Source organism: Myotis lucifugus, unplaced genomic scaffold (assembly GCF_000147115.1).
Source record: "Myotis lucifugus unplaced genomic scaffold, Myoluc2.0 scaffold_319, whole genome shotgun sequence".
In the NCBI taxonomy this organism is placed as follows: Eukaryota; Metazoa; Chordata; class Mammalia; order Chiroptera; family Vespertilionidae; genus Myotis; species Myotis lucifugus.
Window position 1 is genome coordinate 1,035,333 of NW_005871367.1, and position 19,569 is coordinate 1,054,901.

Consider the following 19,569-nt stretch of genomic DNA (forward strand, 5'->3'; position numbering starts at 1 on the left):
CAATTTAACACACATAATTCCCTGAATACATATTATTGGTCTCAAAGTTTTAAGTCAAACATCCTAGGAATTTTTTAAATAAAATGATTCAGGAAAGTGGTGCCAGTTTATTAACTGATCTGTTTCACATCCAGCCTTCTACAGATGCCTAGGGGTGGGAACCCCCAATCCACACCTCTGCCTTGCCAGCTGGTTCCCTGGCCGCCAGGGAATTTAAGGAGGCGGCAGTGCTGGAGGGGTGGGATGATCTATTTTGTGTGTCACTTTCCTGACCAGGGTACAGAGGAGAGACTGAGAGCTGCTGGACCTGGGCCATCAAGAGGTTTGTTTGCATCCCAGCCCCCTCCCCGCCCCCAGAGACTGCCTGATGGAGATCATGTCTGCCTGACACTAACCAGCACCCCTCCCCCGCCCCCTGGAATGCACTGCGTCTAGAAAACATTCCTGTTGTCCTGACCTGGTCAAGCATGTAAGGCAGTTTCCCGCACCTGGAAACAGTCACATATCCGTTTATGTGACTATTCCCTGCTGCCCCCCCCCCTCCCCCGGCCCCCTTATTTTTGCTCCATATCGTTCTCTAGTACCAACTGAGCAGTGTGGGGACTCCTTTCATCTTGCAACTGCCCAAGCAATGCTTCAAATCCGTTTCCCTTAATAACAAACCTTTACCAGTTGTTACTCTGGAGGGCCTTGCCTCTTTAGATTTTCGGTCTCAGGGCCTTTCCCTGGCTCTGCGTGTCCTGACGCATGGGGTGCCCAGCTATTTGACCAAACGTTATTCTGGGCTTTTCTGTGAGGGTGTTTTTGGATGAGATTAACATTTAAATTGGTGGACTATGATAGGGCAGATCATTCTCCATAATATGGGTGGGCCTCAGCTAATCAGCTAAAGGCCTGAACAAAACAAAAAGACAGCCCTAACCGGTTTGGCTCAGTGGGTTTGGCTCAGTGGATAGAGCGTTGGCCTGCAGACTCAAGGGTCCCAGGTTCCCAGGTTGGATTGCGGTCAAGGGCATGTACCTTGGTTGCGGGCACATCCCCAGTAGGAGGTATGCAGGAGGCAGCTGATTGCTCTCTCTCATCGATGTTTCTAACTCTCTATCCCTCTCCCTTCTTCTCTGTAAAAAATCAATAAAATATATTTATAAAAAAAAAAAAAAAACACACAATTGGCATGGTTTCTGGCCCCTGACTAGAACCTGATCGATGCAAAGCCTTTCCTCCTCTTGGCAGGGTTGGCATGAACTTAAAGGCTGTGGTGGCTGGTGTGTGAGCGTTCGTGACCCTCCTCCTCCTCACCTACCTAAAAAGTGGGATGAATGACTAAGCGCCTCCATCCACAGATCCCATTTCATCCTTGAACTTGAGTCTACAGCTTCTGACTTGACTGATTACTGGGCAGGGAGGAGCTAAAGGAAACTGAGCCTATAATTTCCTGTAAACCACACGTCTTGGGGATCACGTGTCCACGCGTGGCGAACATCCTCCCCTGTAGCTGTTGCTGGGTGTCCACCCCGAGGAGCAGGGCTGTTAACCACTCCTTTCCTCGGGGCCGTCTGTGTTGCTCCCGATGCTGCAGGTGAGGAACCTGGAACCTGGAGCGATTAGTGATGCATTCTAACACCCCGTGAAGCAGAGCCAGGATCTCTGTGAATCAGAAAATGTCAGAGCCCTGGCGTAAAAACTTTTTATTTTTAAGGATTTTAAGCAGACAGTTAAAAAAGCACCCACCGCACTATGCTACTAAATCCACATGCTGACCACATCGACAGTAATTTTAAAAAGGAAATACAAGTGAAGCCTCCAATTTCATCAGCAACCCCTGCCCTGGGAGGGCAGAGCAGGACTTTCACACATCGTTCCAATACATGATTTCATACTCTGGTTTCATATAATCTGCATCCACAGGAAATATATCAGCGGTTCTCAACCTGTGGGTTGCGACCCCTTTGGCGGTCGAACGACCCTTTCACAGGGGTCGCCTAAGACCATCCTGCATATCAGATATTTACATGACGATTCATAACAGTAGCAACATTACAGTCATGAAGTAACAACAAAAATAATTTTATGGTTGGGTCACAACATGAGGAACTGTATTTAAAGGGCCAGAAGGTTGAGAACCACTGAAATATAGAGTGCAAAACAGTAACAACATGGTTTACTATATGCCAACAGTGCTCACACGGCAGCCACTGTTCTAACCACTTTACTTACATCATTTCATTAACCACCCCCAACCCGTCACCCTGTGAGGTTGGCACAAATATTTCATTTTACAGAAAAAGTGAAACACAAAGACATTTAAGTAACAGACTCACAGATACAGTGTTGAACTTTACAGAAACGGTACTTATCTGTACCTTCACAGTTTCTCAGCGTCATTTATCCGTGAAAGATGCAACTCCAGCTCTTTCACACTCGCTTCCCAAAGTTCCAAAACAACCCACTGACTTCTCTGTTCTTCTGCTGATGGGAATGTAGGCTTTTCCCAATCTCGCTATCTCAACAATCTTGCCAACTGCAACGAACAGTATTGCAATGCAGGCTCACACGCATCTCCTGTGTCACAAGCTGTTGTTCTGTGGTTTATCCAGGAGCAGATTTACTAGGTGACCGAGTACACACAACTTTACAAGACTTTGCAAACCGCTTCGCACAACCGTCATCAGTTTCCGCTCCCACAGCAGTGAGTGCCCAGGGCCCACACACCCACATTAACAATTTGCCAGCGTGGTAAGTGTGAGATGGTCCGTATTCATTCACATTTCCTGCGCTTTCTTCTCTGTACACGACTCTGTGGGCTGACGGTCTCGGTCAGCAAGGCTGGGCTGACACCGGACAGCTGACCGAAAGACCTGCTGATGCCCACCTGGCTCTCTTCAGCCCCAACTTCAGTTCTTGGGGAGTGAGAGAAGGCGGGGCAGGGTTGGAAAAGGGGGTGTGCCCTCCAGGCCAGAGACGGGTGCGAGATGAGTACTGTGGCCGGGGCCGTCGGAAACTGTTCACTGGTGCCTATGTCTGGGAACCACAGAGCCGGGCTCCTCATTACAGGAGTGTGGGTGGCCTCCAGTCACCGTTTCACTCAAGGACCCTTTCAAAAGACTCCAATCATGACTCAGCTAAACTAAATTCAGCTCTGTCTTCCTCAACAGAGGCAACTTTGTGCAAAATCTCTGCGTGGCCAACAGATAAGCAAGCACTCAGCCCCGGCCTCAGTCTGGCTGTGGTGGTGGGCGTAACTTCTGCAAATCCAGACAACACCTAACACAGCACGAAACAGGGACCAGGAGAGGCGGGGCAGGGGAGAGGGCTTCAAGGGACGAGGGTCAGGGAAAGCTGGGCTTGGAAGAGTGAGGGCCTGAGCCAGCATGGACGGGTGTGGCACTGCAGGTGAAGGGAGACAGCACACGGCAGCCTGCAGAGGTCAGAGCCGCAATCACAACTGCTTACACCGGCTGAGAGCTGCCGGTCTCAGAATATTCAGATACTTGACAGGGGCAGGTAGGGAGGGGGGTGTCCACTCATAGAAACAGGCAGCAGAAATAACTACATAAAAAACGTTCAGCTCCGACATTTTACTGAGTCCTTGGGTCTGTGGTTAACTCTCGTAAAATGTAATTCACATTCAGACCACATCACTTCTAAACTAAAGTCATCCAAAAGCACTCGGCAGGTGTGGCTGTGGTTGAGCGTTGTCCCATCAGGCACATGCCTGGGTTGCGGCTCAATCCCAGGTGGGGGCATGCAGGAGGCAGTCGATCGATGATGTTTTTCTCTCATCGATGTTTCTCTCTCTCTCTCTCTCTCTCTCTCCCAAATCAATAAATATATATATATTTTTATATCGTCCAGGCCCAGTGAGGCCCCCGATGCCCCGTGGCTTGCCTACCGCCTCTCTGGCCCCCTCTCTTCCACTGGCTCACTCCACTCCAGCCCAGGGGCCCCCTGTCACTCCCTGAGACACCAGACAGGAGCCCACCTCCTGTGTGTGGCTCTAGAGACCGCCAGGGCCCACTCCCTGACTCCTTCAGGTCTTTGCTCAAATGTCACCTTCTCAGCCGAGGCCCTTCATGACCAGCCTGTTTAAAACCACAGCCCCCCTCTCAATCCAGCACGCCCTCTGACGCTTCTCCGATGCATGTTGCCCACAAGACATACACCAACCCAAACGTTATGGATCTCGTATGTTTATCTGTAAAGATCCAAGACGGCACTGTTCGGGTCACTGCTGTGTCTCTGGCACGTGGGAGGAGCTCAGCACATTTCTGTTTAACAGACGGAGCTGCATACCTGGGGATGGGGACGGGGATGGGGGTGGGGACGGGGATGGGGACGGGGACGGGGACGGGATGGGAGCGCTCCACGCTCCAGTGAGGGACCCGACACCTGCTCTCCTCCACTTGGCACCCACAGCAGAGATCCAAGCCAGCTGTGAAGGCTGAAGCCGCAGCCAGAGCTCCCCAGGAGGCATATGGGGCGACTCGGAGGAGTTCCTGCAGCTGCTGTTGCTTTAAGGTCAAACAGAATAGGGACCAGGACAGATCAAACTCCGAGGAAAACCTCAGGTCCAGTGGGCCCCTTCCCAGCAGCCACGGCCCACCTCGCCAACCCAGAAGGGCACTGGCCCGCATCTCCCTTCAGTTAGGGAAGCAGACCTGGCTGGGGAGCTCCAGGCCATGGCACAAAAGCAACTCCTGAGGGCCCGAGTCTCCGGAAGGTCCCCAAAGAGCATCTCATTCCCCAGCAGGTAAAACGAGGGGCATCTGAGCGTTTGAATCCTCGGGATTCTCTGCGACCAGCTTCCAAAATAAAGAGGGCTGGGCTCTCTGGGAGCACTTTCCCGCAGCGCCTCCCTCTGAGGTCCTCCAGGAACCGCCTCTTCCCTCCGTCAGGCCCCACGCTAATCACCAAGGTGCCCTTTCATGTGCCGAGCCAGGTTGGAAGCCCAGCGGAAGGTCTTCCCACACTTGCTGCACTTGAAGGGCCTCTCGCGAGTGTGGAATCTCCTGTGGCTGATGAGCTGGGAGGTCTTGCTGAACGCTTTCCCACACGTGCTACACTTGTGACACTTTTTCGCCACGGGTAAGTCCTGAGGGCCGCTGGGCCCGGAGCCCTGCTCACGGCCCTCCACGGGCTTCTCCCCGCTCCGTTTTAATTCCTGCAAACCCGCCCCTCTGTCCTGAGAGGAAGACGGGCCCGCCAGGCTGCTTTCCGACGGCGCCAGGCGGGTGTGCTTCCTCTGGTGGATGCAGAGGGTGTGCTTTGCGATGAAGTCTTTCCCACACCACTGACATCTGAAAGGCTTCTCCTTCGTGTGGGTTCTCTGGTGATTCACCAGGCGGTACTTTCGATCGTAAGACTTCTCGCAGAGGTTACATTTGTAGCGCTTCTCTCCACTGTGGATCCCCTTATGATCTAAGAGGGTCCTTTTACGCGTAAAGCTCTTCCCGCATTCTTGGCACCAGAAGGCTTTCTTCTCGTCCTCCAGGCTCGGTGGCTGCGCGTCTGCAGTGTCCCCGCTCTCGCGGTACAGGAGCAGCCGTTTTCCCAGAAAGTGGCTCCTCTGGTGTCGCGAGAGGTTGGAACTCCACCGGAAAGCTTTGCCACAATCCCTGCACTGATACGGCTTCTCTCTGGTGTGAACCCGCTGGTGGATGAGGAGGAAGGAGTGGTTCTGGAAGCCTTTCCCGCACTGGCTGCACGTGAAGGGCTTCTCCGGGGCCGGGCTGCTCGGGGGGACCGGGAGCGCTGCGTCCTGGCTGGGGGAGGGCCGGTCATCGGGGCTTCTGTTGAGGGCATGCTGCTTCCTACGAACGATCAATTTCGACCTGTGCGTCAACTCCTTCGCACGTTCGCCGCAGCGGTCCGGTTCCTGGCCTGTGTGGGTCCTCTGATGGTTAAGGAGAGCTTTCCTCCCGGGGAAAGTCTGGCCACAGTGCGGGCACGGGAAAGCTTCCTCCGCGGGGGGTTCGCTCTGGGGCTGACTGCAGCCGGGGGCCTCCCTCCAGTCTTCGCTGCCCCTGTCTGGGTTATAGAACTTTTCTTCCTGGTGCATTCTTTGGTGCCGAGAGAAGTTGGACTTCCACCGAAAGGTTTTCCTGCATTGGGTACATTTAAAGGGCTTCTCCTGGGTGTGGATCCTTTGATGCTGGAGGATGTACGATTTACAGTGGAAGGATTTCCTGCACTGGCTGCAGTCAAAGAGCTTCTCCCCGCTTTGGTCTGGCAAATGATGACCCAACGGGGGGCCATAGGCGAGCGCTTCCTGACACCGCCTCGTTTTGAGATACAGCTGGTTGGCGTGGGACTCCTGGTGCAGGTGGTAGGCGTACAGGCGCTGGAAAGCTTTGCCGCATAAATCGCATTTATAAGGCTTCAGCCCAGTGTGAATTCTCTCGTGTCGCGCGCGGTTGGAGCTCCACCTGAAGGCTCTCCCACACACGCGGCATTTAAAGGGCTTCTCCTGAGTGTGGAGTCTCTGGTGGTACTCGAGGTAGGAGCTACGGCTGAAGTTCCTCCCACAGTCGGCGCACTTATAGAAAGTCCCCACCACGTGAAGACTGCGCTGGCGATGCGAGCCGAGGCTGAAGTCTTTCCCGTGCGCGTCCTTCGAGGGGGCTTTCAGGCCAGCGTAGATTCTCTGATGTAGGTTAAACCCGCTGATCATGAGCCTGAGGTCTTTCCCGTACTCCTTGTAGTCATAGTGGTATGAGCTCCCTCTGAAGTGTCGGCCGCAGCCATGCTTCCTTTTTCTTCTGGGAACTCGAAAATATACGTGTCTGAGACTGACACTACTACCGCCTCCCGAGTCTTCCGGTTCCTTTCCTGTCCGGTGACTGAAACTGGCCTCTTTTCTCTTAGCACTCGCGTGTGTGGGATTGCCACTTCCCTCCTGTGACGGGATCTTCTGTTCCACAGGTTCTCTGGGCCCTGTTTCCTCAGAAACGCTCATCACACGACATCCTGATGACACAGCTAAGGCCTGTGCGTCTTCCAAAGGTTTGGGGTTTAGGATGAGCTTGCTTGATTTAATCTGGAGCTCGCCTCCTGACACAAAATAAAACACAAGAGAATGCACTCTTTCCCCACACTCGGAAAAGCACCAAGGGACAAAAAGGTGCCACAGACTTGGGTGGTGTGGCTTGTGCCTGACTGCCAATCCGTCTACAAAATAGTCACAGCAAGGCAAAGTGGAAGGGCAACCCAGGTGACAGGGAAGGGAGGAGAAGCAAGATGGGCACAGGAGCTAGATGTGTGCGGAACTCACATCCAGTTAAAAAAGAAAAGGGTTGAGAGGCAAGTGTTAATAGCGAGAGGGGAGAGGACCCACAGCACAAGACAGGGCCGAGGGTGGGGCTCGGAGGAGAGCCGGCTAAAAGGTCTGGAGAGCAAGCCTACCACAGGGGAGGACGGAGCAGAGAGGAGGAGCAGGAGTGGAACGAGGGCGCCTCAGAGCAGGAAGGGGCAGGCACTGTGGATTCAACAGGAGTGCAGCATCAATGAACGGGAAACAAGAAGGAACGGTGAAACCCTCCGGTGAGCAATCATGATACTGAAGGGGCTTCTGGGAAAGGGGCACGGCCAGAAATGAATGTCTAATAGGCCAGTCTGGAGGGAAGAAGCCCAGGGCCCGGCACCCTTAGCAACAGTACTAAGGATTTTCCTTCTAGCAAACAATGGAGTAAGTTCCCCAGGACTGACCTGGTGCGAAAGATGGTAAGAAAGAGAACAGACGCGGGAGGAGCAGGATCTGGTAGGTTCTCTGACTCACCTGCCGGGGCAGCACCTGGCTTCGCCTTAGGCTGGGCTCTCTGGACGTTCAGGCCCCATGGCTCCCTTGCCTCCAACCAAGAGATCAGAGCAGGTTTGGCGAGTGGCCCCACTGCAGAGGAGAAGGGGAGGGGACGGGATTGAGTCACACAGAACTAGTCTCAAGGACCCTCGCACGCCTGGTGTTGTGGGCGGGAGGAGGGAGAGGCCAGAGAGGCGGTGGGGGGGGGGGGGGGGGGTAGCTAAGGCAGGAGGCCCAGACAGCCATCTCTAACAGCCCTGAGCAGAGACAAGAGAGGCTGAGAGAAATCCCAGCCAAAAGCATCACCAGGGTTCTCTGGAGGTGGGAACCACAGAGCAATTCAATCAGCTAACCTATTGCAGATGCCTAAATGGGTTAGGAACTTGACACATATGACTTTGTCTTTACAGTAACCCAGCATACCAGGCATTCTTATCCTGTTTTTCAAGAGGAAAGACTGGATGACAGATTCAGTGACTTGGTTAGCAGTTAGAGCTGGACGTACACCCAGGTCAGGCCCCTTCGGATGCGCCATAATGAAGACTAAGAAGGCAGCAGTAAAGGTGGGCAGAGCATGGGGACAGCGGTGCCTTACCCAGAGAAGCCAAGCTCCCATAGTTCTCCAGCATCACATCCCTGTAGAGGTTCCGCTGAGCAGGGTTCAGCCAGGCCCACTCATCCTGGGAGAAGGTCACCTCCACGTCCTTGAAGGTCAGAGCCTCCTGAGAAACAGAACGATACCTTAGAGAAGCGGTTCTCAACCTGTGGGTCGCGACCCCTTTGGCGGTCGAACAACCCTTTCACAGCGGTCGCCTAAGACCATCCTGCATATCAGATATTTACAGTACGATTCATAACAGTAGCAACATTACAGTTATGAAGTAGCAACGAAAATAATTTTATGGTTGGGTCACCACATGAGGAACTGTATTTAAAGGGCCAGAAGGTTGAGAACCACTGCCTTAGAGCCAGTCCACAGACCCTGGCTGTCAGGGAGAGGCAGGGGAACGGGCTGCTCTGAGTGAGAACAGGATGGACTGGTCAGGGTGAAAGAGAAGACCATCACCCAGCAGAAGAGCCCTGGGCTCTGGGGGGAGAGTCTGGTCTGCGGGTCTCTGGATGCGCGGTCACTGGACAGAGGCAGGACGAGGGGGAGCTGTAGCTACTCTGTCAGGCAGCAACACTGGAACGTCACGAAGGACAGCCGGTCCTGTGGCTCACCTGAGGCTGGGCTGTCACCCCATCTCCAGGGCAGCCCTCTTCCTGGGGAAGGGCAGGCACCTGGGCAGCAGGAGGATCTGAAGAAGAAAGAGCCATGAGACCGGGCAGCCCGCCCTTCCCCCCGCAAGCAGGCGTGGACTGTTGTAACCCATTTCACGTTTCCCCAGTGTCTGCTGGAGGCCAGGGAATGGAAGTGAGGGCAGGGCATACAACGGGAGGAGGAGCCAGGCTAACATGGGTCACAGATGAGGTAGAAAAGACACAGAACTAACGAATAAGAAACAAACAAAACAACAGCAATAACACAAAGAAGAAAAAAGAAAAGACACAGCTAAGGGCCAGGATAGAAAGGGACTGTCGTGAGAGGGCAGGTGGTGAAAAGATGACGCTACAGGAAATGTGGGAAGTGTGGCTTCAGGCGAGGTGGGGTCTTAGTGCCAGGCAGTGAGTACCGGATTGCCCAGCCAGGAAGTCACGCACTCCTATTTCATAGGGAGGCTCCAGGTGGTCCCCCAGAGCAGAGCCGCTCCTGGGAGGTGAAGCAGAGGGCCATTTCTGTGCGGCTCGCAGGGCTCCTGTACCCATCCATTGTACATCTTGGCTCTGGGCAGGGGCTGGGTCCTGGCAAGAAGAAAACGGGAGAGGATCCCCACGGGGATTAGAAAGCAACTCGGAGAGGAAGCCACTCGGCCAATCTCAGAGCCCAGAGGAAGGTGAGCTGGGCCCTTTACCACCTACAGGCAGAGGGGAAAGGAGGAGAAAGCCCAGGGAGGACCCCTCACCCCTCAGCCTCCCTGGGCTCTAGTGTGGGCCGGGGTGACAGGTGGAGCCAGAAAGTTGCTGGTTGGGGGACATTGAGGGGGAGGGGGTATCTGTAATACTCTCAACAATAAAGATATAAAAAAGGGAAAAGGAAGTAGCTGGCAAGTCAGTAACAGCTCTGTGGTCAGGCCGCAGGTGCCGCAGGACAGCCTCCCCACTAGCCCTCAGCCCCACCCCTGGCCTGGAACTTAGAAACGAAAGACATGTATCCCTGTGAGTTGAACTGATAATGACTCGCAGGAGAGATGCAGATGCATAATGTCTACCAAGTATAGGGCACTGCTCTAGGCGCTTATATGCAAAGGGACCCCAAAGGGGCAGGACTCCCAGCCTGTAAACCTGAGGAAGCAGTAGCAATGACAGAGAGGCAAAGCTAATTGTGAGGGGCAGCCATGGCACCGCAGAAGAAAAAGTCTCCGGTGCAAACAATGACAGTGCCCACCCGAGTAGAATGAGGCAGCCTTTGCCTTGGCCTTCAAGTAGCTCTGGTGTCTGAGCAAGGCTGTGCCTGGTGTAAAAATGAGAACAGAAAACTACAGCCAGTGAACCTCAAGTTTGCGGGCCCTGGGGCCAACATATTCTCTACACTGACACGGACGGAACGTGAGCTGAGGCCATTAAACATCTGATACTGATCTACAGACTAAAGATGATCAACTCATCACAGTAATTTGTCTCCTAGTCCTCCAAAACCCCACAAAGGGAGGATAAAGAAACAGGAAGACTACGGAAGCACAGCCAAACGAGCTGGAGGATGAACTTTTGCAGGCCCCACCCCCCGCCCCTTACCCCTCCCCTTAGGTTTCTCACATTTTGGTCATCTGGATGAACCCCAGACACTGTAACTTCATATGCATCTTGAGCATTTCTGTTATTTTTCAGAATCTGGGAGGCTTTCTCCCCATCTGTTTTATGTTTTCTAATTTCTAACTGCTTTTGACCAAGTAGGCCCTCTCTGCTCATTTGGCAATGTTTTCATGGGTTGCAAAACCTCACATCTAGACCTAAATGAGTTGCATACAACCAAGCCACAATTTTATACCTGCTGTGTACCTTATTTGCTCTAATAAATCACTTTTTAGATCTTTTTGATCTCATTGTTTTAGTAAAAAGAATAACTGCTCTTTTAGATTTTTTAAAAATAGGACCCAATATTGAGCAAAGAGGTTTTCTTTTGTAATAGTCACCCCTTGCGTTGCTGTATTACCACTTACGGCTGTTAGACTATGTTCAGATGTGTTATTTGACTGGTTTAACTTTATTTTAAATTTGGGGGAGAAGTATGTCAAATATGTGTCAGAAATCTTGAAAGTAACTTTTATTTATGCATGAATCATATTTTTTAGAAATAACATGTTTTTATAGAAATACATATTTTTATAGAAATAACAATTTTAAAGAAGCCTACAAAAATGATAAATGCTATCTTAAAAGCATCCAAAGACGGAGGAAGCGCTGAGAGGCAGAGTGCACTTGAACTGACCTGCGGCTCTAGCACCGGCCCTGGGACTGGCAGCCCCACGTCCAGCACCAAGGCCAGGGCCAAGCACATGATAGGCAAATACATACCGAGCAACTTCTCACTGTTAGATCAGTTTTGCATTTTCTTTTCAATAAACTGAGGCTCTGAAAGGAACAACAATGTGGGCAAGAACACTGAGGTTGGGATGCCTCCTCCCTGCACAGAACCAACCCTCAAAGGCTTATGGCACATGCAGGCTGCTCTTCTGGTCTTAACATGTCCTCAGAGGCCACGAGTCCAGACTCTACTCCTCTCCTTACAAGCAAGAGACATCACCCCCACGTAACAGGTCAGCATCAAGACCAATTAGACAATAGGTGGAGATGGACTCTGCATACCCTAAGTCACTGTGTCCAAAAATATGTTCCTGTTTTATGGATACTCTTCCTGCAGCTGATCGTCTTTGGGAAGGCGGGAAGGGCTGCCTGCTATAAGGTCCTTGGCTTAGGGTATAGTTCTCAGCTGCTCACGCGCCACGGGACTGACAAGGGAAGACTTCCCCTGCATTCCTCAGGGCTGAAGGTTCCGAGGCCAACCCTACCCCCAAACAAGCTGGCTCACTGGCAGGCAGAGTTCACTGGGCGCTGCACACTTGCTCAACTCACCGTCCATGGTGTCCCATTGAAGTCCCTCTGTAGCTCTTCCAGCAGGGCCGCAGCCTTCCCGCCACTCTCAGGGTGGTGCAGCTGCACCCAGGTGCGGAGCTCACTGGGCAGGATGCTCAGGAACTGCTCCAGCACCAGCAGCTCCAGGATCTGGGCCTTGGAGAGAACGTCGGGCCTCAGCCACCAGCGGCAGAGCTCCCGGAGCCGGCTCAGAGTCTCAAGGGGCCCAGAAGACTCGTGGTAGCGAAGCTGTCTGAAGAGCTGGCGGAACAGCTCCTGGCCAGGAAGGTTGAGTGTCTGGGGCCTAGGAGCCTGCACTGCAGGGTAGCCTTCATCCTCTTCTTCCTTCTTCACCAGCTGAAGGCGTTCTCGCTCCCTTGAAGCCCGGGCCTGCGCTGGATGGACAGTATACCACCTGCCTGGAGGCATCACTCCTGCTTAGGGTGTCCACAGCAGAGTGCAAACCAAGCCGATGTTAGCCGTGCCGCCGCTGGGACGTTGGGAGTATCTCTTCAGCACCGTAGTAGACAATGCCATTTGCTGGGACATCAGACGTCACTGGCGAGAGAATGAAATAACCAATATTAGTGTCCAGGAGGCATGTGAGAAGGATGGTGGAGCTTGATCCTGTTAGTTCAGATCATCTTGGATGTATGAGAAGAGGGCATGTGAGCATCTGCGCAGTGGGGCCTGCAAGTATCAGCACGGCTAGATGGTCATACTTGGGGTAAACTGAGAAAATATCCCAGAATACAGTAAATAGGTACAAGGCCTTATCAGATATACTCACATTAAGAAAGATCTCAACTCAATAGCCTAACTTTCCACCTTAAGACACTGGAAAAAGAACAAAATTGATAAATCGTAAGCTAGCCTGACAAAGAAAAAGAGAAGACTCAAATTACATAAATCAGAAGTGAAAGAGGAAACATATTACTGACTTTACCAAAATAAAAAGATTTTAAAATATATTTTTGCAAACAAATATTTTAGATGAAATTGACAAACTATTATAAAACACAAACTGATAAAATTGACTCGAGAAGAAACACCAATTTTGACTAGATCTGTAAGAAGTGAAGAGACTGAACTGGTAGTCAAAAATTACCCACACAGAGAAGCCGAGGCCCAGAAGGCATCATTGCTGACGTCCACCAAATATATAAAGAAAAATAATACCAATTCTTCACAAACTCTTCAAAAAATAGAACAGGAGAAAACATTTCCCAATTCATTCTACGAGGCCAGTGTTACCTGATACCAAAACCAAAGAGATCAATCTCTTTTATGAATATAAACGCAAAAATTCTCAACAAAATACTAGCATATTGAATCCAGCCACATCTAAGAAAAATTATACCCTATGACTTTATCTTAGGAATGCAAGATTAAAGTAATTAAAGTAATTTAATATATCAGTAGAATAAAAAACAAGTATCACATGATGTCAATAGGCACAGAAAAAGGATTTGACAAAATCCAAACTTTTATGAATTATAGTTATGAACTCATTTAGTCGTGAGAGGAACAAAACTAAAGCAGTCTGCATATGCACAAGTTCCTCAGCCTCAGCACCAGAGTCCTCAGCCATCCTCTCCTCAGGCGGGCAGAACGAGAGGGCTCTCCCCTCCTGTTTGTCTGTCTCCTGCGTTGTTAGGCACTACTCTTACAATGAGTAGTGATCAATAATGATAATCAATGATAATTCTGCTTAAAAAACAAAGCCACCAAGTAATGCCTCCCCGGACTGAAGAGAAGGCCCCGAGGAGAAGGGGCAGCGCGTTCTTGAAGGGAACTTGTGTGCAAACAGTGGCTGTGCTCAGGCGATTGGAAAAAGAGGAAAAATCCCGGTGACCTTAGCTCTGTTTTAGCCACTCAGTCAGCAACCAAATCAGACAAGGCTGGCTGAACAAAGAGAACAATGTAAGACAAATACTGGGAAGTGAGGCAGAGAAGAAAAAAAGGAACATGCTGCCCCCAAACCCAACAAGCAAAAGAACAAACAAACTCAGACAGATAACAGATTGGTGGTTACCAGAGGAGAGGGGGAGGGGAGCGGGGGGGGGGGGGGGGAACAAGTAAGACCGGTCAATCCTTGGTGACAGACAGAAACTAGATTCCGGTGGTGAGCATGATGTACTACATACAGATGTCATTTTATAATGCTGCACACCTGAAACACAGTGTTATAAACCAATGCTACCTCAATACAAATGACATTTTTTAAGAAAAAAAGAAAAGAGTTAAAACAAAAATCTACAAAGTGTGAGATGGACAGCAGGCCTTGGCACCAGGAGCAAAGTGCACCAAGTCTCAGGTGATGGTCGTCGCCCCTGAAACCGTGGCACCCTCCATCCCTTACCACCGTTAGCAAATTTAAAGAGACCACTACCCACAGCAGCCAGTGGCGAGGACGCAGCCTTCTCTTCCGGGCTAACTTCTGTGAATTATGAAAATTACTGTTGTCCCCCCCCCCCCCCGCCATTTTTTCCCTAACAGAAAGGAAGAGAGAAAGAAACCACTACTTTCACCCATGATACTAAAACAAAGCCTTCCTCCCCTACATTCATTATAAAACAACTAGAGGCCCGATGCACAAAAATTCGTGCACGAGTAGGCCTTCCTTCCCCCAGCTGCCGGCATCAGCTTCCCTCCGGCAGCCCGGGTCCCTCCAGCACCTGGGACCCAGGCTTCCCTCCTCCAGCTGCCGGCAGGCACCCAGGACCTAGACCGCTTATCTCCTCCGGCCGCCTGCAGGCACTCTGGACTCAGGATGCTTCCTTCCCCCAGCCGCCCGCAGGCACCTGGGACCTAGGCTGGCTTCCCTCTGGCCCTGGCTTCGTCAGGAAGGATGTCTGGTCTAATTAGCATATTACCCTTTTATTATTATAGAAGACTAGGGGCCCAGTGCACAAATTTATGCACCTTGAAAAGAACTGTGGGCCACGATGTTGTGCTCAGCCTCTGGAGGTGACTGCTGGGCCAGCACCGATGCGGAATACAACGGACTTTTCTGATCCTCCGAGTGCGTGCAGTTTGTCTCTTCCCTCTGACCCAATTTCTGCTGTAACACTGCTAGACCCACAAGAACTTACTGTAACTGAGACAGGAAGAACACTTATCCAGAAAGAATGCCATCATCCAGCTACTAGGAGAAATTCCAGCCCTGCTCCAGGGCAGGAATTCAGGTAAAGAACGACATTAAGGGTCATGCGTGCTGAGGAGGCTGCTAAAGTTTCAGCAGAGAAAAAATGAAGCCTTGCTTTGGAAAAAGAGGGATGGGACAGGGTAATAAGTATTTGGAGAAAACAAGAGAAATAAATTAACTGAAGACCTAGAAAAGGAGACCTGAAGACACCATAGCAAAGGAAGGCAGGGAGGGAAGGGCGCCTCAGGAGCCAGAGGGGCAGGCTCCAGCCTTGCTGGGCTCCCGCAGCATAGTCAGGAAGCTGAAACATCGCTCAGAGGAAGCTGGAGGTCAGAGAAAGGGGGAGGAGAGTGGCTTTCCCAGCCAAACTAGCAGAACAGACTGGAGAGAGCAAGAAAACTCAAGAATGAAAACACAAGAGTGAGGCTGAGGGTGAAGAGAAACCTGGCAGTGAGGCTAAAGACAATGAACTTGAGGCCAGACAAATATTTTGAAGCAATGCAACCAGAAGGAAATATCCATGGTAATGACCTAACCCAGGGAATTGAGACCCACAGTGAAATTAGCACCAAAACTAAGCCTCCAAGCTGGCATATTCTAAAGGAGCTGTGCAGAACTGTCCAAAGAGATACTGAAGTATTTGTAAGTAGCTGTTGAGAAAACTGACAAACAGGAAAGTGAGGGGGGTGGCTGCCTGATAATATGGCAAAGGATTCCAGGTCTATGAGCTTGGATAAAGCTAAAGATAAAAGGCCCAGGAATGGGCCTTTCAAACTCTGAATGAAAGACCCAGAGCACAGGAAGCTACGGGGGCCAGTGAACTGAACCAGCGCAGTGAAATTCAGGTATCCTAATGCCACAGGATGACTCATGTCCCAACTAGCCTTTGAGGACAGCAGAAAAGCTTCATTCATCAACTTGTTAAAATTCTACCACAGATGTGAGCCCCCAGGGCCTAGGAAGCAACCTGAGCTGGGTCAGGCCCTTCTCAGCAAGAGTTACACCCTAACCCACCCCATTCCCACAATGAACAGAAATGGCTTTGAAAAGTACAAGGGAAATCCCAAGCCATCGTCTCGCCATTTTTCAGGGACATTTCCTTCTTTCTGTCATTTTGTTTCTTCAACTCAGATGCAATGTAATTTTGTTTGTTTTCCTTTAAAAATCCTGATTAAGTAGTCTCTCACGCTCAAATTTTTCTTACCCATATGAGAGTACATAGGTTTATGCTATACACGGACAATAAGCAAACAAGTTTCTCAATAATCGCCACTAAAGAAAGCTTTCCCTCCCGGAACGTATTTAAAATGTTAAAATATACTTACAAATATCTCAATTAAGAAATGAGCTCCCCCTGGCCAAGTGGCTCTGTTGGAGCATGGCTCGATTCCAGACTGGGGTGCGTGTGGGAGGCAACCAATGGATCTCTCTCTCTAAAAAAAAAAAAAAAAGAAAAGAAAGAAAGAAAAAATAAAAAAATAAATGAAAGCATATCTTCGGGCGAGGATTAAAGAAGAAATAACCTCAAACCTAATGGCATCTAAATACCGTTCGTTCTCTAATAAACAGAACCTGGGTCCTTGGAAAAGTGGTTGATTCCAGGCCAGAGGAGAGAAGATACAAGATGCTAATTGTGATGCCAGAAAGTCAGGCAAAGACACAGAAAAGGAGGGGGCACCTCAAGGGAGACACGCAACCGAGAGAGCTCTCAATGGCCAACGCGGGAATAGCTTAAGCAACAAAATGAACAGCAGCAGCACTGCATTACAAGCCAAAGAAGTTCCACTTCCGACATCACACACTGATATAACTAATTGAACAAATAAACAAAAGGGGGTGACGGCACAAACCTTCCTCACACAAAATTTCAGTTAAGAAATGTAGAAGGATCAGATTAATATCACCAGTAACAATGTTACAGTTAAGCCCCTCTTGTACTGGGGAAATGGAACCAACTATGGTCGAGGGTAGTCTGGGAAACGGGGCAAGTTTATAATAGTCTAGGAAACGGGGCAAGTTGATTAATAAATACCTTGGTAACGGGGCAGTGTTGATTAATGTGCCCCAGGTAACTTTGTGTGTGTTTAGCCAACCGTTTTGTAGTTTCTGTGGATAAAGGACTAGCCTAGAACCAGGTTCGGGGCTGTCGTAGGAGAAAACGCCTACGGCAGTCGCTGGCCAGCTTTCAATAAATCCTCACTTGCTGCTTAAGACCTAATTGGAGTTGGTGGTCTTACTCTCGCGAATGTTGGTCCACAACACGACACATCAGTATCATTCTCAAAACAGGAGAAAACATGTAACAAGACCATATTGATGGTCATTCTAAAAACACAACTTCAAAAGTGTCAACATCATAAAAAGCAAGGAAAGACTGAGAAACTGTCACAAATTAATAAATAAATAAATAAATAAATAAATAAATAAATAAGGAGACATGGTTACTAAATAAATGAGGGATTCCAGATTAAATCCTGGAGCACAAAGGGTTAATAGTCAGAACCTCATGAACTCTGATTAAAGTCATCAGTTTCATTAATCAGATTGTCCACTGTAAATTTCTTAAGTTTGATGACTGTACTATGGTTATGCAAGATATTAGCTTAAAGCCACCTGGGTAAAGAGAATAAGGAAACTCTGTACAGTTTTGTAACCCTCTGTAAGTCTACAATTACTCAAAATTAAAAGGTTTTACATTGAAGATGTCTGAGTTGTTACCATTTTCTTCTGATTTACTTCTATCTTAGATATTTAGGATTAATTTAGCAATCCAGGGACATAAAACACAGTGATTTCTTATCTCCAACAGGGATTCATTCTTTAACAAATATTTAATGAGCAACTACTATGTATTAAGCACTAAGGTCACAGCAGTGAATACAGCAGACCAAAAGCACTGCCCTGAGGACCTTATGGGAAGGCAGACAATGAAACTAATAAAACACCTGCTATCTCAGACAGTGACAGGTGCTATTTTGTATAATAAAAAAAGAGGACGCTCCTTTAGATTGTTTCTGATATAAAAATACTGGAGACTGCAAAATATGGTAAGTTATGTTTACTATGCTTTATGCATTTTTACTCTCAAGCAACTCTCTGACATCACAGAATGCTTATAGGAGCCACAGAAAACTTAAAGGTGGAACAGTTCGTATTTCTTACGCTTTTGCCAGTTCCCTTTTAAGCACATATAGAAGTTTATCTCCAAAACATTCCCATCTTTTCAGCTTACAGGAAGGATTACTTTTTTAAAAAAATCCTCACCCAAGGATATGATTATTCACTCTAGAGAGGAAGGAAGAGAGGGAGTGGAAAAGAGAGAGAGACATGACATGAGAGAAACATCAATCAACTGCCTCCTATACCAGCCCCCTGACTGGGGACAGAACCCCCAACCCAGGATTGTGCCCTGACCCGGAATAGAACCCACAACCAGTTTGGTGCACCAGACGACGCTCCAACCAACCCAGCCCGCCACCTGGCAGAGGCAAGGATTACTTTTTAAACCAAAATTTGTCTGCTATCTTCAGCTTTAACATAACATGTGAGAGAGCAGCCTGGTGGTCAGTCCCTCATGGATGTACTTGTGTGTATTAACAGATGGAAATTCCCTGAAACCCTTAATCAAAAAACAGCTAAAAACACTCCTTGCAAAGCAACAGACTAATAGGAATGAGTCTTCACTTTTGAACCACAAGCAGTTTGAAACCGGATGCTCTTTCCTGGCCACCCTTTTTAACTGAGAAGGACACCTTGACTTCCTAGGCCTATGCAGGTCAGAGGACAGAACCCCCGGCCTTAGGTTAGAGATGCACCTCCTGCTTAACAAACTGCATTTTACATACAACTCGTTCATTCTCTAGACAATTCTAACAAACAAAATGTTTCTATTTACAGCCTCGGGCACTGTGTACTATGGGGAAAAAATAGCAAACAAAATGTTTTCTTTTAATTCTACTTGGAAACATGTTTTAGTGGTACCATAATGCTAGCCCCAAAATTAACAGTATATGAACTGCATTACCCCAATGGAAGATACAGTTTTCCAATAAGCAACAGTATGAATGTACTTAATGGCACCGATTATACATTTTGAAATGGTGAAAACAGTAAATGTTTATGTATCATTTGGTAAATGCTATGTATATTTCATCATGGCATTGTTTGATCGCAGTAAGATTTTAAAAGCAATAGTAGGATCCCATTTCGTAATATATGTTTATGAGTTTGCATAACAATGCATACAATTTTCAATATCAGGAAGCCTCCCGACGAAAACATCGCCAGATTGCAGTTCCTTTTACTTTCCTGTCACTCACCCGCGTCCCTAGCCGTCGGCAATGAGCAGCTTTGTTTGCACGATTAGGAGAGGAGAGAAAGCGCGGAAACCGTTCCTCCAAATGGACTCCTCCGGGCGGGGGGCCCCGGGCGGCGAAGCGGTTCCCAGACCCGCCCT

At 49.3% G+C, this 19,569-nt stretch overlaps 1 protein-coding gene across 3 annotated transcripts; it reads right to left on the reverse strand.

Annotated features, from left to right (window-relative positions):
• Nucleotides 1–4,318: 4,318 nt before the first annotated feature.
• Nucleotides 4,319–19,520, reverse strand: ZNF445 (zinc finger protein 445). Of its 3 annotated transcripts, none has more exons than XM_006100614.3 (7): nucleotides 19,433–19,520; nucleotides 11,966–12,523; nucleotides 9,469–9,637; nucleotides 9,017–9,093; nucleotides 8,391–8,517; nucleotides 7,775–7,885; nucleotides 4,319–7,050 (listed from the first exon to the last, which is right to left on the reverse strand). In XM_006100614.3, exons 2-7 carry the CDS (start codon nucleotides 12,392–12,394, stop codon nucleotides 4,904–4,906), a joined length of 3,060 nt encoding a protein of 1,019 aa, XP_006100676.1. In that variant the 5' UTR covers nucleotides 12,395–12,523; nucleotides 19,433–19,520; the 3' UTR covers nucleotides 4,319–4,903. The 3 variants fall into 3 exon arrangements, with proteins under 3 accessions (XP_006100676.1, XP_023619920.1, XP_023619921.1); XM_023764152.1 differs by lacking the exon at nucleotides 19,433–19,520 and adding an exon at nucleotides 16,439–16,538; XM_023764153.1 differs by lacking the exons at nucleotides 9,017–9,093; nucleotides 9,469–9,637.
• Between the last annotated feature and the right edge of the window lie 49 nt (nucleotides 19,521–19,569).

Bases quoted from the DNA above. Each gene is read 5' to 3' on its own strand.
- ZNF445 (XM_006100614.3), bottom strand. From the start codon at position 12,394: ATGCCTCCAGGCAGGTGGTATACTGTCCATCCAGCGCAGGCCCGGGCT. The intron at 9,094-9,468 runs GTACTCACTGCC...TTTCTTCTTCAG, and splicing joins CTTCCTGGCTGGGCAATCCG to ATCCTCCTGCTGCCCAGGTG. The intron at 7,886-8,390 runs GTAAGGCACCGC...TCTCCTCTGCAG, and splicing joins TGGGAGCTTGGCTTCTCTGG to TGGGGCCACTCGCCAAACCT.